We start from the raw sequence: 20,456 nt of genomic DNA on the forward strand, positions 1-20,456 counted from the left end.
GCAAACCAGACATGTGCTAGAAATACCACGGCAGACAGCGACACCCCAGGCAGGGACCAGGAACTGCATGGGTTTTCAAAGATAGCGGGTGCTAGAATGAACACTAGAGAGGTATCTGAAAACGGATGTGTCTGCAACTGCAACAACATTAATGCCACTCGGTCATGCCCACATTTGCATGAACCCACCTTCAGGTAATCCTCATTACTATCAGGGTACACAACTCTGGCTGTCCTAATAAAACTGTGATTTATTTTGCTTAATACCCATTGCATTATTGTTAAAGATAGTATAGACATGGATATTAATTAAGTGCATTTTATAAACTTGTAAGCTTTAGATGGTTTGATTAAATTCCCTCCTTAAAATCTTACCTTAATTATATGCCATTCATTTTAACTTAAGGTGCATTGTCCGGTTTTGCTGGCAACAAACACATCTGATATTTGAGGGTTATGGATTGAACTGAGTTCAGGTCTCCCAATAGGAGTTCTGAGGGGCCTTTAGGTGGTGGTCACACAATCAAGACGGCCAGGCAGCATTCTCCACCCTCCTTCCAGCCTGCAGCCAGACAGTGAATGCCATTGGTAGATGCCATCCACCAATCAGAGTGCTGAAATATTTACAGTATAAAATCATGTAGAGAGATGGATCACAATTGCAGGAAAAGTAGGGTATTTTGTTTTTGTTAAGTGGTTCCAGTAATTGGGTGTGTAGGGGCCCCAGTGCACTGCATTGCCCAGGGCCTATTATGCTGGCAGGCCTGGCTCTAGTGAACCCTTCGCAGTATAAATGCTTTGTAATAATTATGTGCGCTTGTACATTCCCTGGGCTGCTTTGTTGTCACTGTGTGATTTCTTATACAGTGTGCCAAGCAAAACAGCAGTGAGAAAAATACATTAATAATAGAACTATGTCAGGCTATAAAAATAAACCTTCAATAATGGCAAAAAAGCATTTATCTTCCATAATAGCACACGCATCAGCTTAATCTTGTAAAGTAATAATAATAAATTCTACGGTACATAGTGTGAGTTACTGTTTCAAGTAGCAAGCAATTTTGGTGTGTCCGGAACGTGGCGGGGCACGGATTATAGCAGACCGCCACACGAGCATATGATATACTGTTATGAAAGAAACCAATGAATTTACAACAATGTTTCAGCTGGCACGTGTTTGGCACCCCTGGCAAGAGCACTGTTGCCAAACATGTGCAAACTGTTTTTGTACCATAGGTGCAGGGAGTGCAGCTGCTATGGGGCCCAGAGCTGAGAGGGGCCACCTTCCCTGTCACAGTTACGCGTGTTATATACAAGGGTGTAGCTACCATAGGTGCAGGGAATGCAGCCAGGGCCACCTACAGAAATCATGGGCCCAGGTACAACAACTTCCTGGGCCCCCCCTGGAGGGGGTGTGACCACAGCACATTAGGGGCATGTTTAGCACATGAGAATATATGTAATTTTCATACATTTACATAAACACACACACAGTGGTTGAAGGGAAAAATTTGAAATGATAGTATGGTAAAGTGGTTTGTAGCTCCGCAAAAGAGGGTGTGGCCACTCAAAAGGGGCATGTCCTTAGCTGTAGTGTTCCACACTATATGCCCCGCATACACATTATACAACACAATAGTAGATCCCGGAATGATTCAAAAGTCACATTATGCCACACAGTATGAGACAAAATTTACAATATGCCACATGGAATGAGCCAAAATGTACGTTATGCCACATAGAATGAGGCAAAATTCACATTGTAACACAAAGAATGAGCCAGAATTCATGTTATGCCACACAGCATGAGTCAAAATTCACATTATACCACACAGCATGAGCAAAAATTTAAGTTATGATATGCGGCATGAGATAAAATTCACATTATGCCACACAGCACGAGCCAAAATTCACATTATGTCACACAGTATGAGCCAAAATTCACATTATGACACACAGCATGAGACAAAAATCCCGTTATGCCACACAGCATGAGACAAAAATCCCGTTATGCCACACAGCATGAGACAAAATTCAGGGAGAGGGACACTGACAGCGAGAACACAGGGGCAGTGACAGTGGAGATGAAGCAACAGTGATATCGGTGACTCAGAGAAAATGAGAGTGACAGTGGGAGGCAGGGAGAGTAACAGCGAAGATGTTTCGACACTGACAGCGAGAATGAGGGGACAGTGACAGTGGGAACGCAGGGACAAGTAGAGTGACAGCAGGGAGGCAGGGAGAGTGACAGCTGAGACAGTGACAATGTAGACACAGGGAGAGTGACAGCGAGGATGAGGGGACAATGTTAACGGTTTCCATTAAGAAGTAGGCTAGTTTACACTAGTAATATAATTCAGGGCCACCGAGAACTGAGCAGGGCCTGGGTACGTGGTCAAATCCGGGAGGCATGATGAGACCACACCCCCTATGTAAATGAAGTACTACTGTATGTACGGCACTAATTCACACACACATCAAAGAGGGGGGGGGGGGGGGAATATGTCCTCAGCAGCACTGCCAACCCGGACCCGTCCAACAAGCCTGGGGCCTGATAACCATTATCCCTTCCCCCCATCTTCTTTAGGCAGTCCTTATAAAGCTCAACTTTGAATTGGGATTTTCACTTTGTCTGACCATGCATAATTTTAGGTGGATCCGCAAACCCGTAAAACTAGACACATCGGGGGTTTATTTACTAAATTTGGAGTTCTTTTGAAGATGGGATGTTGCCCATAGCAACCAATCAGAATCTAGTTCTTATTTATTTCGCACAATCTAGAAGATAATATATCCCATCCCAACATCCCATCTTCAATAGAACTCCCATTTTAGTCAATTTACCCCAAGGAGTGAAATGGATCCATACTGTATTTCTCCAGTTTATACATGAGTTCTATTGAGCTACGGAGTAGAATCATGTTTTATTCTATACCTCTCTCCTCACAATGCAAAACAGTCCGATTACAAAAGAATAATGACACTTATCAATTTCTTCCAATATGAGAACCGGATCATCAACCTCCTCTTTGACAATATCCTAAGCTTGGTTTATATTCAAAGGCGATATTGTTCTACTCGTCTGCTATCCCTTTATCTCAATTAACTCTTCAACCTTTCCAATTTTCACATCTCGCCATGAATATTTGTCCTGAATACATTACAGTTTGGTGTAGCTTAATATTTAAAGCCCAGCACTCCTTTGTTAAACACAGTATGTTGCCTGTGGTGTTTATTCCAGCGTTCTTACATTATCACATAATGCACTTCAGTAGTAGTGGTTGTAAAAAAAAAAAATGAAATCAGTATTAAATATTTATATTTGTTATACTTTCATTTTGTGAATGCCGATGTTATGTGAGTAGATTATTCCGAGGAGAAACGGTGCAGAAATTTGGGACTGGGAATGCACAGTATAGAACGGAAAGGACACAACGGTGGTGTTGGATAGGCGTCAAATAATCACAGGTGCTGCTAATTTAAGTGTAAAAAGAGAATACGGACACAGAAATGGTAAAACACAATTTATTAGTATGTGTTATCATTTGGATATCATTGGTTTTTGTTGATGGGTTGTCAATTGGCCCTGATTTGGGCATTTAGTTGTTTGCTATAGGCTGGCAGTTGGAGTTGTCGGCTGACAGTTGCCACATCTAAGCCTTTGAATTGTTAGTGATGGGCTGATGGTTGGCCTTCATCTAAGCCTTGAGTTGTCGCCAACCGGCTAACAGTTGGCCACATCTAAAGGTGGCCATACACACGCAGATTTATCTCAGGATCTGGCTGGTTGGAAAAAAAAAACATGGTTATGGATGAGAGCAAATGACAGTTGACCATTTGCTTGGAAATGCTGGAAAACTGACAAACTGTCACTCATCCATAACCATGTTTTTGTTCAAACCAGACAGATCTGCAGATAAATCTTACTAGTGTATGGGCACCTTTAGTCTTAAGTTGTTTGGGATGGGCTGGCAGTTGATCCACATCTAAGCCTTGAGTTGTTGGTGATTTGTTGGAATTTGACCCACATTTAAGACTTGCATTGTTGGCAATGGGCTGGCAGTTGAAAGCCTTGAGTTGTCGCTGATGGGCTAGCAGTTGGTCCACATCTAAGCCTTGAGTTGTTAGTGATGGGTTGGCAGTTAGCCCACATCTAGAGTGACCAACTCATCCCTATAATCTGGGACAAATATTAATTACACAGGTGCTGTGGCTGGCTTTCACCTGTTTCTAAACTGCCACACCTCAAGACTCCATTTCACCTGGTTTTAAACTGCCACAGAACCTGTGTAATTATTATGTGTCCCGGATTAAAGGGATGAGTTGGTCACCCTACCCACATGTAAGCCTTGAGGTGCTAGTGATGGGTTAGTAGTTGGCCCACATCTAAGCCTTGAGTTGTTAGTGATGGGCTGGCAGTTGTCCCACAAACAGTATAAGCCATGAGTTGTTGGTGATAGGCTGGCAGTTGGTCCACATCTAAGGGCCAGATGTACTAAGCTTGAAAAGTGATCAAATGGGAAGTGATAAACCACCAGCCAATCAGCTCCTACCTGCCATGTCACAGGCTGGGTTTGAAAAATAAGAGATAGGAGCTGATTGGTTGGAGGTTTATCACTCTCCATTTTATCACTTTTCAGGGCTTAGTACATCTCGCCCTCAGTCTTGAGTTGTTGGTGATGGGCTGGAATTTGCCCCACATTTAAGACTTGCATTGTTGACAATGGACTGGCAGTTGGAAGCCTTGAGTTGTCGCTGATGGGCTAGGAGTTGGGCCACATATAAGCCTTGATTTGTTGGTGATGGGTTGGCCGTTGGCCCACATCTAAGCCTTCAGTTCTTAATGATGGGCTGGCAGTTGGCCCACATTTTAGCCTTGAGTTGTTAGTGATGGGATGGCAGTTGGCCTACATACAGTATAAGCCATGAGTTGTTGGTGATGGGCTGGCAGTTGGCCCCCACCTAAGCCTTGAGGTGCTGGTAATGTGCTGGAAATTGGCCCCTGTCTATAATTTGCATTGCTGGGGATGGCCTTTAAGTTGACCCAAACATAATTCTTTAGTTGTGGGTGATGGGCTGGCAGTTGGTCCACATACAGTATATAAGCCATGAATTGTTGGCTATGGGCTGACTGTTTTCCCCTGTCTATGTTTTGCATTGCTGTGATGATCTTTCAGTTAACCTGCATATAAGATTTGAGTATTTGCTGATGATATTGCAATTGTCACCAATCTATAAATTTAATTGGATTATTTTGGCAAAATGGTGTTACTGCATATAAGGCCATTTCTTTACCATCGGAAATTTTACCTCCTTTCAGTAAATAATCAAATAAATCAGACCCTTCATTCTGACAAAATGTCTCTGTGTCTACAGTATATTGTAGATATTTCATTTTCTTATATGCACCTGGTGTAGCTAATATCAGCCCATAGGAAGTTTAAGAAAAATGCTACATCGCGCACTAGACTTTTGCATATTATGACATCATAAACAACACACACCTGCCACGTACAGTAATTCATATTAGTCACACACTAACGTTAAAATCAATGCAAAAATAAACTTGAACTACAGATGGAGCGCCTCTGATCTTTGGCCGGGGATCGCCAGCATGCCTGCGCTGGCTATAGCTGGTGCAGAGGTGCTCCATCTGACTGGGACTGCGTCCCAGTTTCAGGACGGCGCCGAGGTGGCATCCTGCCTGTCTCCTCTTCAGGGAGACGGGCAGGGATTGGGGGGGCGCGGGCAGGGTCGGCACCAGAAATCTCGGGGCCCTGTACAATGATATTTCTGGGGCCCCCCACCTAATCCCAAATCCACACAACGCTCTTCTGCATGAGCCTCATTTAACCTTTTGCTGCTCCAGATCCTGCTCTCAGGTGCGGACTTCTCTCGTTGTCAGTCCTGCTGGCTTGGCTCCTGGCTCCTGCTGGCTGCTGGCTCTGGCTGCTGCTGGCCTGTCACTTTCACAAAAGAGTGCTGAGGACTACGAGCAGGCAGGGCAGGTCTTTCGCAGAGTGCGCAACAGCTGACCCGCGCATGCGCAGTAAAAGTTCTGGAGCCAGAGACTGAGGCCACAGCACCAGCTGCGGGTACAGCTGTGCGCCTGGGGCCCCAGGCCGTGCACACACACAGAGTAGATGGCTCTGCGCGCCGAGTGGCAGAGCGCATATACAGAAGATGGCAGTGGCACACAGTGAGTCATTCAGACTGAGCCAAAAACAGATAGTGCACAGTAGATGGATGGCCCGCAAGGGTCACTGACAGGCCAGCTAGTACAGGCAGTGGCCATGCCGGGGTATGGAAACTCTGGGGCCCTTCAGATCTCTGGGGCCCGTCACACTTGTCCCCCTTGACCCCCCCTGTCACCTGCCCTGGGCACGGGGCGGCGGGGGGCACCGTGAGAGCCGGCGGGCGGCGGAGCCAGCTCCGTAGCCACGGGGCGCGCAAGCGTCTCGTGCGCACACGACCCTGGCGAGAGCCGGCCGCCGCAACAATGAGGCCGGCTCCATCTGTATGAAAAGTATGAACATAGTCAAAAAACTAAAGAAACGTTTCAAAAATATTTTTGTCTTGTAAACAACATTTTTTTTTAGGACATTCGATTAAAAAAAAAAAATCTCTAAACAAGAGGTATGTTTTCAGCATTTACTTGAAAAGTATCTGCCATACAATCGGATTGAGACGTGCAGCTCTATTTTAGGGTCACTCAGTGTACATAATGACAATCTCTATGAGATTCTATACTTTATGAAATGACAGTGATTACACAAAAGAACTGATAACAGAATGCAATGCCGTTACCTTGTGAGTGCTGTGGGGGAGAGCACATTAACACCACCCCTTGTCCTTCTCTCACCGAGACTGCGCTTCGTACGCGACCGCTGAAATTCCCAAGATCTGAAAGCAAAGCTGTGTATTAATATTCATCCATACATTAAAGGAGCGTGTGCTCAAAAAAAAAACATGTCTATTTATTATTAAAGATCACTAAGCCAGGTGATTAAATATTAAAAATAACTTATAAGCGGCTTTTCTGCCACCTGTTACCTGACAATATTTATTACATTCTATGCGATAATTATTATTATCACACCTTACCACCTGCTAGAAACCTGCAGAAGCTACATTCATTAATGTAATTGATTATTTAGTATGCATCCTATATTTTGTTTTCAAATAAACGTTTTGTAGTCATAAACCTGTAATTGTTCCAAAAATACCAATATTTATAATATTATTATTATCCAGCAGCTTCCTCTGGGTAAGCAAATAATAATTATCTTATATCAAGATCATATTACTATCTTTTTATAGTACTATCAGTGCCGTCTTTTGCATCGGGCTTAATGGGCAGTTGTCCAGGGGCCCAAGGATTCTAGGGGCTCACCCAAATGGGGAAAATGGCACTGCCTTGGGGAACTGCTGCGGTGGAGGGTGGTGGGTAGCAGGCAGTGGGGTCCGGGGCAACGGTGGCTGGAAGTTTGTAGCTCAATTTGCTGGGCAGAAGGCGGGAAGCGGTGCTGAATTTGAAAAGATTGGTCAGACGCTGATTGGCTGAATTATCTCAGCCAATCAGCATCCGGACAGGCTTTTCAAAGTCAGCAGCGCTTCCTGCCCAGCAAATAGCGCTACAAGCTCCCAGCCGCCACTGCCTGGACACCGCTGCCTAGATCCCTGCTGCATATAGGGGTGTGGGGGCCTGAGCTAAGGTTTTGGCCAGGGGCCGTGACAATGTTAAGATGGCCCTAAGTACTATAAATGGGGTAATCAACTGTTTTAAGGAAATAAAGGGTATACACCTACTGCTACAGGGGTGGATCCAGAGGTGGGGCTGCCGCACAGTCCCAAATTCAAATAGGGGAGCATACCAACAGCCAGTGAGTCAGTTTGGAATGGCAATTGGTGGCAGTTAGTGTGCCTCCCCTATATGAATTTTAAACTGTGCAGCAGCCCCGTCTATGGAGCCTCCCCTGCTACTATAGTATTCCAGTTTCCAGAAATAAATATGGGGGCACACAGAGACATTGGTTTGAGCAGGGGCATAGCAAAAACTACAGTATTGTCTGTTGGCCCAAAAGCAACATTTTGAAGGTGTACCTATTCAATATTTATAAGCGGCACCTCTCTATACAGGGGTTGTTCATTTTATGCCCCATAAAATATTGTACTACAGTATTTCATTTTATGCACCATACAGTATTAATGGTCTAGTTTTATGCCCTATAAAAATTGTCACATTATACCACACAGTGGTATCAGTTCATATTGTGCCACATTGTATTCCCCCCAGTACACATTATATTACACATTGCCACCAGTTCATATTTTTCCACATTATACACCCCTCAGTATACATTATAACACACAGTGCCACCAGTTCATATAATGCCACATTGTAATACTGTGCATGCCACACAGTGCCCAGTTCACATTATGACACAGGTAGTATGGAGTCCACCCAGCTCTTAAACTTGAGGGGGATAATTCCTAATGCAAGATATTTTATTAATATCTGCATTTGAAGAAGAAGAAGAAGAAGATGTGGTGACATCAAATGCGGGGATCACGTACAATCAACACAATCTGGTAGGTAAAGTCTAATGTATGTGATGTCCCCACAGCTTTATTTCATATACTGCATTATTTCAATATACATACAGTATACAAAATATTCAGAGCTTAACAGTGGGAATCCTTGCGATCTGCAGATGGCGCTTGTTCATAGACCCGTACCCCAATTGAATAAAAAAAAATAATAATAATAACATATATAAATATATATACGATTCAATCTTTTTTGCACACGTAGAAAAGCATTTTGGGTAATTAACTAGGTATTATGGGAGTAAACCCTATTACTTTTATAACTAGATTTCTTTAAACAACATCAGGTACTTATGTAATATCTGGGCTCCCGTCTTTCTTATGAGACCGCGTCCACTCGCGGGGCTCGCTGCGTTCGCCATGCTTCGGGCACGGTGGCTCACTGCGCTCGCCACACTATATAAAATCAACTCCATGCGTAGTTGGATAGTAGGGGTATGAAAAAATGGGGTGCATTTAACATGGGAGCCCAGATAATACATAAGTACCCAACATCACAATAAAAAACTACAGTGTAGTCACTTTTTAGGAAATGTATAACACTTCTAGAAAAAAGTTATTTCATTTTATTATATGGACCAATCAAACTTGGGAGGCAATGAGGTCACTATGTATCTCCTATAAATAGTGAACAGGGTCTATAGCCCAGTATTCTGGCTGCTATCCCTGTAGATGACAGAGCTCCATTTTAGAGGTAAGAAAGCCTAATTGCCTATGATCATTTAACTATTGTTTTAATCTGTTAGTATCCTCAATCTTGTATATACTGTATACAAAAGAAACTTATGTGTATCTTCCAATTAGGCCGCTTTGCCTGAGGGCTTTTTACCTGGAAGAAATTGACATCAATATATACTTTTCTTGGTATGTTTTTCACTTTAATGTTGTCTTTTCTGTGACCCTAATTGTTAAACACTTTCAATTAATTAAAGTAATTGAAGTTTCTTTCACCTTATTTAGGTGATTTTTACAAAATCTATTGTTTTGGAGGATTTAGTATCACTCCTATTATAAACCACCTTATTTATTTTTTAGGCATTTATATTCTTTAAAGGAAACCTTATCTTGTATAATCCAAACTCAGAAATTACATATTGGGGTAGTTACCTTTCCCTCCCCCTCCCATTACTAAAATACTGGTTATTAGCATCTATGAATTCACTTATAATAAATTAATTGTATTATAGGTTACTCAGAAAGAATACCCTCTCCACATTTTGGATTTCTAATATAAATATAAAGTAAACCTTATTGTTTTGTTCTCTTTATGTCTCGATTATTCCTACTATACACTACTATCTAATACAGTGGTGTCAAACTCATGGCCCTCCAGCTGTTGTGAAACTAACCATCCCAGCATGCCCTGTCACAGATTTTATATAATGGATTGCTAAAAGTGTGGCAGGGCATGCTGGGACGTGTAGTTCCACAACAGCTGGAGGGCCATGAGTTTGACACCACTGATCTAATATGTTCTATTGTGAAGTACTTTAAAATTATAATTTTTTTGATTATATACTGATTCCAATGTTTGCATTATTGATATGTTATTGTTCCCCTGATGAAGTCATTATTGAAGAAACGCGTTGGAACTTTGCTATGTACCCTTGATTGAGGATCAACTTTTATATTTTGTATCAACATTCGAAGAAACAAAAAAATTTGCCCTTTGGATGAACAACGTCTTTTCTTACTTCACTGAAAATTGTGGACTTTCTTACCTGAATTTTATGGTTTAAATTATATACTATAGGCACCATACCACTATTGGGTTGCGTATTTTTCTTTTGATTCCCTGGCCCTTTGGGAATTTAGTGGTCGGGCTGCCATGTTGCAAACTATTAGTCTATTATTAAATATCACTTAAAATTTTGTGCGTGGTGGAATATTGGAAAAGAATATATATATATATATATATATATATAAATGTATTTAAAACTAGAGAAAAAGAGGGGGCATCAGGACTAAACTTTGTTTTGCATTTGTACATTTGAAACCACTTGGCATCAACAGTGCTATACAGTATAAAACTGGTGCCAGAGAGGCAAAGATGTTCTTAGATTTCCAGCTATGAATATTGAGTTGGGACACCGCAGCCTTGCTGGTGAACCTAGAAGTGGTGTGGAAGCTTGTTGCTCCATCCCAATTGTGCCACAAACCCAGTGATTTATAGTTTCCCAATGCGTTGCTTTTTACTGTCATGGCAACGGCTGTAGATATTAATCAAAAGCTTTTTTCAAATCAACTTGATTTATAACTAAAAAATAACGCTGTTATTGCTCAAGATTTTTACATTGTTTTAATAGAAATGTTTTCCTTCTGTATGACGTTGTTCTGAGCTATATTTTTATATCAGTTATCTGTGTCATTCTGTAAAATGATAACATTTTGTGTAATGAGATTAAACAGCGTAATCTGCCGAGCACGGTCTAGGAATTCTTATTAATACCACAGACCTCCGAGGCTATTATGCGATGATAAGAAAATGAATTAAGATACTGCTTACTGTAGATGTGGGTAGTAAAAGGTGAGTTAGATATTGTTAAGGGTTAACCTATGGGGGAAAAAATAAAGCTTTTAGTCGTCTTTTTTAATATTGTTCACACAGATCTTTGATTTACAAAACGCCCTTTTTGAAGTCGGCTGAGATTTGATTAATCAAATGACAAGTTCCAAGATAAAAGTTATATGTATGTTAACTCTTTTGACGGCAAAGCAAAATTCTAAACTATAGAAGTGGATTGATATACGCACTGATAGACAAAATGAAATGAATGTAATATACAGTAATTCAAAGGGTATAGTATCAATGCGAAGCACCAAAACCCAATGTACAGCTATGCACACGGATGATAACCGATATAGGCCCTTATTCTGGTTCACTCACAAAGGCAAATTCCTTCTCAAATGGACAAAACCATGTGCACTGCAGGTGGGGCAGATGTAACTTGTGCAGAGAGAATTAGATTTGGGTGGGGTTTTACTTCAAAGTGTAAAAATAAAGAAGTCAGTATTTTCCCTGCACATAAACAAAATATCTCACCCAAATCTAAATACAAATACTTACATTTTTATTGAACTTTACTCAAGCAAACAATAACAATCTAAAGAGACAACATGCAAACAACTAAATATCAAATAAATAATGAGATGTGCGCTCCCGTGGGTATCACATCGCACAGCACAGAAAGTCTGTGCAGGCCATGCTTTTAGTACTAGATTGCATCGTATCTAGTAAAAAAAAAGCCCGGTACTGTAGCACATTGTATGCTTTTTGTACTAGATGCTATGCAATCTAGTACTAAAAGCACGGAGTTCATCGCACCGTGTATGGGCACCTTTAGACTACAAAAGACATTTAAATGTTCATAGCGACTAGTGGATATTTTTCATGAAAGTTGAGCTTAATATATTTTAAATTGATCTTAAGAAATCTATTTATTATTTTATTTATTAACCATTTCTTATATAGCGCACACATGTTCCGCAGAGCTTTACAGAGAATATTTGAACACTCACATCAGTCCCTGCCCCATGTGGAGCTTACAATCTATATTCCCTACCACATGTACATGCACACACAGACATTCTCGGGTTAATTTTGTTGAAAGCCAATTAGCCTTCCAGTGTATTTTTGGATTGTGGGAGGAGACCGGAGCACCCAGAGGAAACCCACGCAAGCACGGGGAGAATATACAAACTCCACACAGCTAGAGCCATGGTGGGAATCGAACCCATGACCTCAGTGCTGTGAGGCAGTAATGTAACCATTACACCATTCATGCTGCCCAAATCTAAACCAATGTTGCATTTTAGGGGCAAAATCGCACATTTGCTAACATTGAAAATAGATATAAAAAACTGTATGTTAGTAAATATGAATATTAGCCAATAAAACACAAAATTAATTTAGTTCAATTTTAAATCAACTTAAATTGAACTTTAGTCAATTTACGTCTAGAAGTCAACAGAGCATAACTTTCATATAACTCTCCTTTCTATTACTAAGCTGAACCATAGCCCCAGTTCATAGAGAACTGAACCCCCCCCCCCCACCCCCTTCCCCAAACTTACCTGATCCGTGCCAGGCTTATGTACGGCTCAATTGTTTGGCAATTTTCAGGATCCAGCACAAGGCAGAGCCTCACCATCCAGCTGTCAGAATCCCGTGAGCCCCGTATAAGTCCTGGCAATCGGCAGCATTTGAATTCTGACTGTGATTTCAGACAGCACAGAGACGTAAAGGGTATGTCAACCTTTTTAATGTGTCGGCCATAGTGGTCGATCCATTTTTTGTCTAACAACCGCATCACTTTCCACTAAAGTAGTATAAAGCAAATTAGTTTTATTTCCATGACATACAACTTTAAAAATTGCTGTTGATATAAGAAATCTTTTGTGGATACAAAATCTTTTAGATCCACCTATCAAAATCTTTTTGATAGGTATTATTCCCAATACTAATGATGGCAGCTTGGAATGGAAAATCAGTGGACAGACATTTGGCATTCACTCATTAGATAGCAAGTAGGTTGCTGTGACCCAAAATCAGGCACGGGAATAAGAACAGTCCAAGGTGACACTGTTGAAACCAGATTCAACAAGGGACAGGAAAATTATGGAAATTGGATTAAATGATTTAAATAAATCTTATTAGTTACAAACATTTAATGCCATTGACTGTTTAAGGTAACAAGCACTATCTGTCATTCTCCTGTGCCATTATTAATAAAAGACTACATGATGTAAACTGTGGGTCACAGATAACTCCTGAAGTGAAGAATCATAACTGTAATATAAAGCTCATTAGCCACTTTTTTTTAATAGTAAACATTTGAGGCCAGATGCACTAAGTTTTAAAAGTGATAAAATGAAGAGTGATAACCAGCCAACCAATCAGCTTGTAACTGCCATGTTACAGGCTGTGTTTGAAATATGACCGTCAGGAGCTGATTGGCTGGTTGTTTATCACTCTCCATTTTTTGAAGCTTAGTGCATCTGTCCCTTGGAGGCAAATCATCATCAGGGCAATTGAGTCAGCAGAAGAGCCCATGTACTGAAGAGGGTGTGGCCAAATCTGGAAGACTGCGCCCCCTCCATGGAGAAATAATGGAATATACTATGCATTTAACCAAGTAGCATAGTGGCACACTGCAAAGATGGGCTCCACAGTTGGCTTGGGCACCTAGAAGTGGCCAGTTCTTGGGTATATAATACCCACTTCACCACTCTCATTACATCTGATTGTTACGGAAATGTACAGTATGCTCCTGTCTAAGGCACAGTGTATACAGTTGGGACTACATCATAATAGCCTGTTGTATGTGGTGGGAGATTTCCACAAAGTGACTAGTGCTGGTTTGTAAGGTTCCCGGGCCAAAATCCCGGGAAAATTTGCCTGGATTTTAACCCTACTATGGAGCAGGGTTGCTCCCGGGTTCAACCCATGGTCCTGGTTGGTGTGAAAGGGGTAGGGGTACTAACCCGGGTTGCCAGTCCTCGGTGTGGGCGATCAGGCTGGGATCCACACATGCGGTGGGCACAGATGACAGGACAGGCGGCATATGAAAATGACACAGCTCTCAGGCGCCCTCACTGAAACCGGAGATCTGCGTCATCTGCGCCAGCCTTCTAATAATAATAATAATAATAATAATAACAACAATTTTCCTTGTAAACCTGAAATGTCCAAATCTCCCTTACTTTTCAGTGCAGCGCTCTCAAAATAATAGTTAAATACTCCTATGTTATGCTGGCCACACATCAGACCAACTTCCAACCATCCAACTAGTTGCTTGGATGGAATAAAAATATGGTACTGGATGGGAGCAAATGACATTCAGAAATGTGCTCACAAACCAAGGAAAATGAACAAAAACATTCAGTCAAATTGTTTAAATCAAACAGGTTCAACTACAGTACCGTGTCTGAGCGACAGTTTTTGTTCTTTTACAGATTTTGGGTGCAAATTTCTGAAGTAAATATTACATTTGCTCCCATCCAATACCATATTTTTATTCCATCCAAGCAACTAGTTGGATGGTTGGAGGAAAGTTGTTCTGATGTGTGGCCAGCATTAGACTATCCATGATTAAGGCATAATCGCAAATATTTTACGGTGATCTCTTTGTTGGAAATGATGTGTGCAGGTGCTCATATAGCACAGTTATATACAGTATGTACACTCCAGTGGATGATTCAATCTATGGACAGCCCAGGTACTTAACTAGCGGTTTATTGATAGCAGGCACCTGGAGCGGAGTGGGGCATCATACAGCCGGTGAATGTACCAACCGTTGAGTGTATGTAGGCACTGGGTAGTGGTGCAGCAACACTGCAATCATTGTGGATTGCATATAATCGTGGTAAGTGGTAGACACATGTGATGCTCTAACACAACCTTCAAAACTGGCCCTTGCACATGCTCAATAGTGTGCACAACGGCCATCTTGGCATAGGGCATGAAGCCTCCTTTGAAGACAGGAAGACTGCGGTTTGCACAGTAGTGAATCTCCTCTTACAACACTCCTATGCCACTTTTCTCTGTCACCAGAAACCATTGTTTATAGCCAGTATATACAACATATACTGTAGGTAATGGAAATGTACAATTTGTTTTATCAGAACCACTGTAATTTTAGCTATTCACGGCTCTTCCTGTCCTGCTTATCCATGTGCTAATAATGAAAGGTGAGAATTAAAATACATAGAGATATAACTGGATGAACAATAGCTTAATCAGAACGCTGGATTCATGAGTCACTGTAGCAGTTTTCTAATCCATTCCCTGATTAATCTCCTCAGGAGGTAGGAACTTAATGACCTGATATATGAAACTCTTACCGGGGCACTATGATTAGTACACTATAATATAACTTTGCATGCTAATCTTCTCTGACTCCCATTCACTTGAATAATACTGTGTAATCCTACATAATATTATAAGTTATAATTTCCTGTTACTAAGACAGACGCATCATCTCTCACAGGAGAAAATTTGAATTAATTAAACCATTAGCTGAATCTCAAATAACATAATAACAAAAATATCAGATGCTGCTTGTTCCCGGTGTGACAGCGCTTCGTACATTAACTGCGACAACGGTTGATTTTTGCTGTGTTTTGTTTTTGTTTATTACAAAAATATATATATCCTGAATTATTTACATATCATTAATAAGTAATACGACCACCCTGAGATGCAACTTCTTATTTTACAAAACTTTTCTGCACTTTAGTTGTTGGAGTTTCTATTTTTATCGGTGCTCTTGTAGTTTGTTCCTTCTAGAAGTTCTCTCCACCTTGTCGAAGAGTCATTTATTACATCAACAGCTGCTAAGCCCTTGCCTCTGTTGTCTGGGCAAATAACACTATTTTCTAGTCAATTAATTGTCAGTTTGGGGACTTATTTTACTTTTTCCTTAGAATTTTCCTTTATTTTCCAGATCTGGTTTTGATATGAGTTTTAAGCAGTTTTGAAACACTAGATTTACTGAGTTTAACAGAGTCAACAATACTACAGTGTGTTATAATTTTGGCCCTCATTTAAAATGAGAAAACACCCAAAACAATGTATTAAATTAAATGGCATAGTTAATTTGTACACCATCTTAGGTTTATTTTATCTCCAGATTGTTATGCAGTTCAACATCTACTTCAGGGTTGCCTACCCTCCCGGAATGGCCAGGAGTCTCCCGAAAATCGGGTCCCCCTCAACCCCCACTGCGCCCCCGATCGTGGCCATCTTATCCCTACCTCAGCATTTAAATGGGGTCTCAGAGGAGAGGGCGGAGCTAAAATGACACAATCGTGTCGTTTTAGCCCTGCCCCCTCAACGGAAATCCGTGAATTTGACTATTTTACATCATGGGGTGGGGCTTAAGGATGTCACGCCCAAGCCCCACCCCCCAAATGGCTGCTGAAAGTCTCCTCTTCGGGCTTCTCCCGGAGAGGAGAATATAAAAGTCAGCAACCCTGATCTACTTGAGCAATTTGAACACGTGTGCAAGACAAGTTCTGTGGCCGCGCCTGCTTAACGAGCAATTGCGGGACCTACATACGTAGCAATTTAGGGGCATTTTCTAAATGATCTCACTAGATTGCTTACAAAATGCCCCTTCACCACTCTGTGTGTAAGGGCATAGCGATGGGTGATGTGAGGCCCCGCGTGTCACTATTGCCCAGCAATTAATATCCAGCATGCTGGATAAATCTAGTAAGATCGCCGGTCGGGGTCAGTGTTCTCACCGGAGAACACTGGCCCTGACAGATCGCTCAGCACACAGCGCTGCCACATCGCTGTGTGCTGAGCGATCTAGCTGAGCGTTCTGAGTGATCTAGCATAGCTCAGAATGCTCAGCCGCATCTCCGTCAAATTAAAACAAGGGCCGTTTGTATGGGGAAAAAGTCCTTCGGGGGCCATATGTAAAAATGTATCTTACAAATTGTCCTGCTGCAGCCATCCCATGCTCCGGCGGCTGCCTCTGAATAGGATATATTTTTGTTTTCTAGTGCTGCGCTCTGCCTTTTAAGGTTGTACACTCTAATAATGTTTCATATGCAGTAATGACATTCACTGTATATTTTGAGTGTTTATAATGCAATTTATTTTCAAAGTGTAATAAAATTACAGAGGTAAATTAGAGTGTTTCTCAATGAAAATACAGATAAAAAATCATATATCAGAGTCAAAACAAAACAAAAACTAAAAGGCGGTATACTATCTCAAGTTAGTCTCTGTCCGGCCTGGGATGGTTGGTCAAACCTGGCCTGGTGGAAAGAATACAGTATATGCAAAAGAAATCTCAGTTTATATTCTGGTGTCAATAACGGCGTCCCGTTAATTGACAATTAATGGTGATTGTCTTTATGTTCAGAATGTTACTGGTATTCTATCTTCAGGTATCTCTTTCATTGGTAGTTCAGCGGGTTCTTGTTTTCAGGGGAAGGTACTGTCAGTAGTTGTGTGCGGGTTCCCGGACTCTGGCGCCTCACAGTCGGGACGTTTGCACCGGGAGCCGTGTAGATGACACTACTCCCTGTGCTGCGTTCTCCGTCCTGTGTTGCTCTGTGTCTCTGTGGGTTGACAGCGCACAGCGATGGATACCGTTGGGGTCCGCTGCCATGCCTGGTCACCCTCTTACAGGTTCCCGGCACTCACTCTGTGTTCTCCTCCCCGTACTCACCTAGGATGACTTCGGTCCCACACTAGATGTGGCGTCTTCCGTCTTGTGCGTGCATGCACAGTCTTTCAGAAGTTGCGGTGGCCACTTGTGTGATTGGGAGTACGCTGTAATGGGGTTCCTTCTCAAATGGTTTGTCTACCAACGCGTTTCATCTACTTGTAGCCTTCTTCTAGGGAGAGGTGTGAATAGGACTGACAGTCTCCGGCTGCTGTTGATTAAGAGGAATCTCACAAGAACTACCGACCTCTCGCGAGAATTCCCCTGTACTTGACTCCGAGTGGGCGGGCCGCTCAGACCTCCCGGAGGTTCCCCACCCCTGCCCTAAAGCCTATATCTAACCTTCTTGTCACAGCCTAACCCTACTGTCACCTTCTGACAATAACATTCTGAGAATCTATTGCATATGTGCAAAATATAAAATAAATATACCCTACAGCCTATGCATTACGCTAAACACAAAGATGCTTTTGTGATAGAAGAAATGGAATGGAAAAAAGATGGTCATTCCTAGGCCCATTTCTTGGAGGTGAAGAGAACCCAAAAAGATCCATCTCATGGGTGTGTTATGAGAGTAATGTAGACATTCTCTGACGCAGAGCTGCTTCTACAGAGTCTTTGTGCATACAGAAAAATGATGTTGATCATGCGTCAATTATGGACTGAGAAGAACCACCAATGGTATTACAGCATGTACCGGTCCAAAAAATTGGAGACTTAGGGGGTAAAGTTACTGAAATGGGAGTTCTGTTGAAGATGGGATGTTGCCCATAGCAATCAAACACATTCTACTGAATTTTTTAGCACCTTCTAGAAGTTAATAAATCTGATTGGTTGATATTGCCAACATCCCATCTTCAATAGAACTTTCCTCTTAGTAAATTTACCCCTCAGTTCTTTCCAGCACAAGGGGAAGGCTGAAGTTGTCATTGCATATTGGGGGTTATTCTAGTTGATTCGCAAGGCTGCAAAATCGTAACCTTGTGAGTCCACCAAACCCCACCCGACGGATGCCGGGCCAACCGCCCCCACCCCTTGCAGCGGCGTGTTTTCCCACCCACAGGCTGTGAATGGATGTTTAACATAAACATCCATACGCATGCTACGGGAAACACCCACATCTTTCGATTTAAAGATGTGGAAGGTGCACGCATATAAAAGTGTCTTTCAAGTCATTTACATATGCATGCACGCTGGGACGGAAATGGGCGGGCAGCTGAGATCCGGTGATGTCAGCTGCCCACCCCCGTGTCACAGCCTCATTTCCATGAGAGCCCATGAAATGCTGGGTGTTCCCATATGGGGCTACCCGGCACCCCACGCCCCTCCCCGCCCCCTGCCCACTATGTTGGGTGAAAGGACAATGTTATACAAAAGTGATCTTGTGTATCCCTGCGCACCCCCTTGCTGCTTAGGTCCACCTTCCTGGTGTTTCCCAAAACACCGAATTTTGCTAGGTAAATGAAAAATGGGTGGAGGGAACCTTTAGCGCACTGGGTAAAAAAATTCTTTAATCCACAAAAAGTTTTACTTCAAATCCGAAAATTCATTTATTCCATAAAAACATAGCACTTAGGAAAAAATACGATAAAAAGTGAACACAATAGAATGAAATAGAAAATCCTTCCTCACCCTTCAAGGCTGAAAAAGAGTCTACAAGACTCGAAACGCGTTGGCCCTAAGGGATTGCAGATTACCAAAGAGGACCTCTGCCCAACCAAACTTTGTGGAGCCGACAGGGTGAGCCCATTTTCGGAACAATCTGTCTTTACCATCCTGGCTCCACCTTCTCAGCAGGGTGAGGAAGGATTTTCTATTTCATTCTATTGTGTACCCTTTTTATCGTATTTTTTCCTAGGTGCTATGTTTTTATGGAATAAATGAATTTTCGGATTTGAAGTAAAACTTTTTGTGGATTAAAGAATTTTTTACCCAGTGCGCTAAAGGTTCCTATCCTCACTTTGTTTCACTATATATTTTTTTCAGTCTTGTGTTGCCCTGGGGTCACTCAGCTGCACCATTTTGGGGTGCCCTGAGCCCTAGATTTGTACCTACCAAAATGTTAGGGACTTGCCCGACTAATGAGGTCACCTGGTCGCGGTGGGCAAGCCGTTACTTATGGCCATAACTAAGCGAAGAACCTCGCTAAAAATGCAAAATTTTATTGCAAAAATTTTGAAATTGGGAGTTTAATTTGTGCACCTGCACCTTTGACTTTGTATGCAGTTCTACTGAAAGGTCTCCGCAGGGTCGCACCTCTCAATTGGTGTGCACCCCAGGACCCCACCCCTGTATATCTAATGCCGTGTATTTCCATACACATAAGAAGGCCAGAGACCCCTTCTGCGCCTGGTGGTAGCACCCACGCCCACCTGTCCTATATATTGGTTTTAATTAGGTTCCTGACATTTCTTAGACTGCATGCAGAGCAAGGTGAGACCTGCACAAATGTTTAATGGATTATCTGATGGGGGGGTGCATTTCTGGGTTGTGGGCCCCCCTGGACTGGTGTGGCTGTTTGGCCTCAGGAGCAACACAAATTAACACTTATTTTCATTTTCACTTTCATCTCTATTGTGTGTTTTATTTCAATGTAATTCATTTCTAACCTTTACCTCTCACTACTTCACCTCTCACTACTTTATCTCTCATTTTTTTACCTCTC

General features: G+C 42.1%; 1 protein-coding gene across 1 annotated transcript in view; it reads right to left on the reverse strand.

The window, feature by feature from the left end:
- CNTN5 (contactin 5) overlaps positions 1–20,456 on the reverse strand; it is a 1,198,205-nt gene that overhangs the window by 367,569 nt on the left and 810,180 nt on the right. Inside the window, exon 8 of the mRNA XM_083170083.1 lies at positions 6,807–6,902. Within this exon, the coding sequence (XP_083026209.1) occupies positions 6,807–6,902 (96 nt within the window). The remainder of the gene's footprint in view (positions 1–6,806; positions 6,903–20,456) is intronic.

Source organism: Crinia signifera, chromosome 2 (genome assembly GCF_055691185.1).
Source record: "Crinia signifera chromosome 2, ASM5569118v1, whole genome shotgun sequence".
Taxonomy (NCBI): Eukaryota; Metazoa; Chordata; class Amphibia; order Anura; family Myobatrachidae; genus Crinia; species Crinia signifera.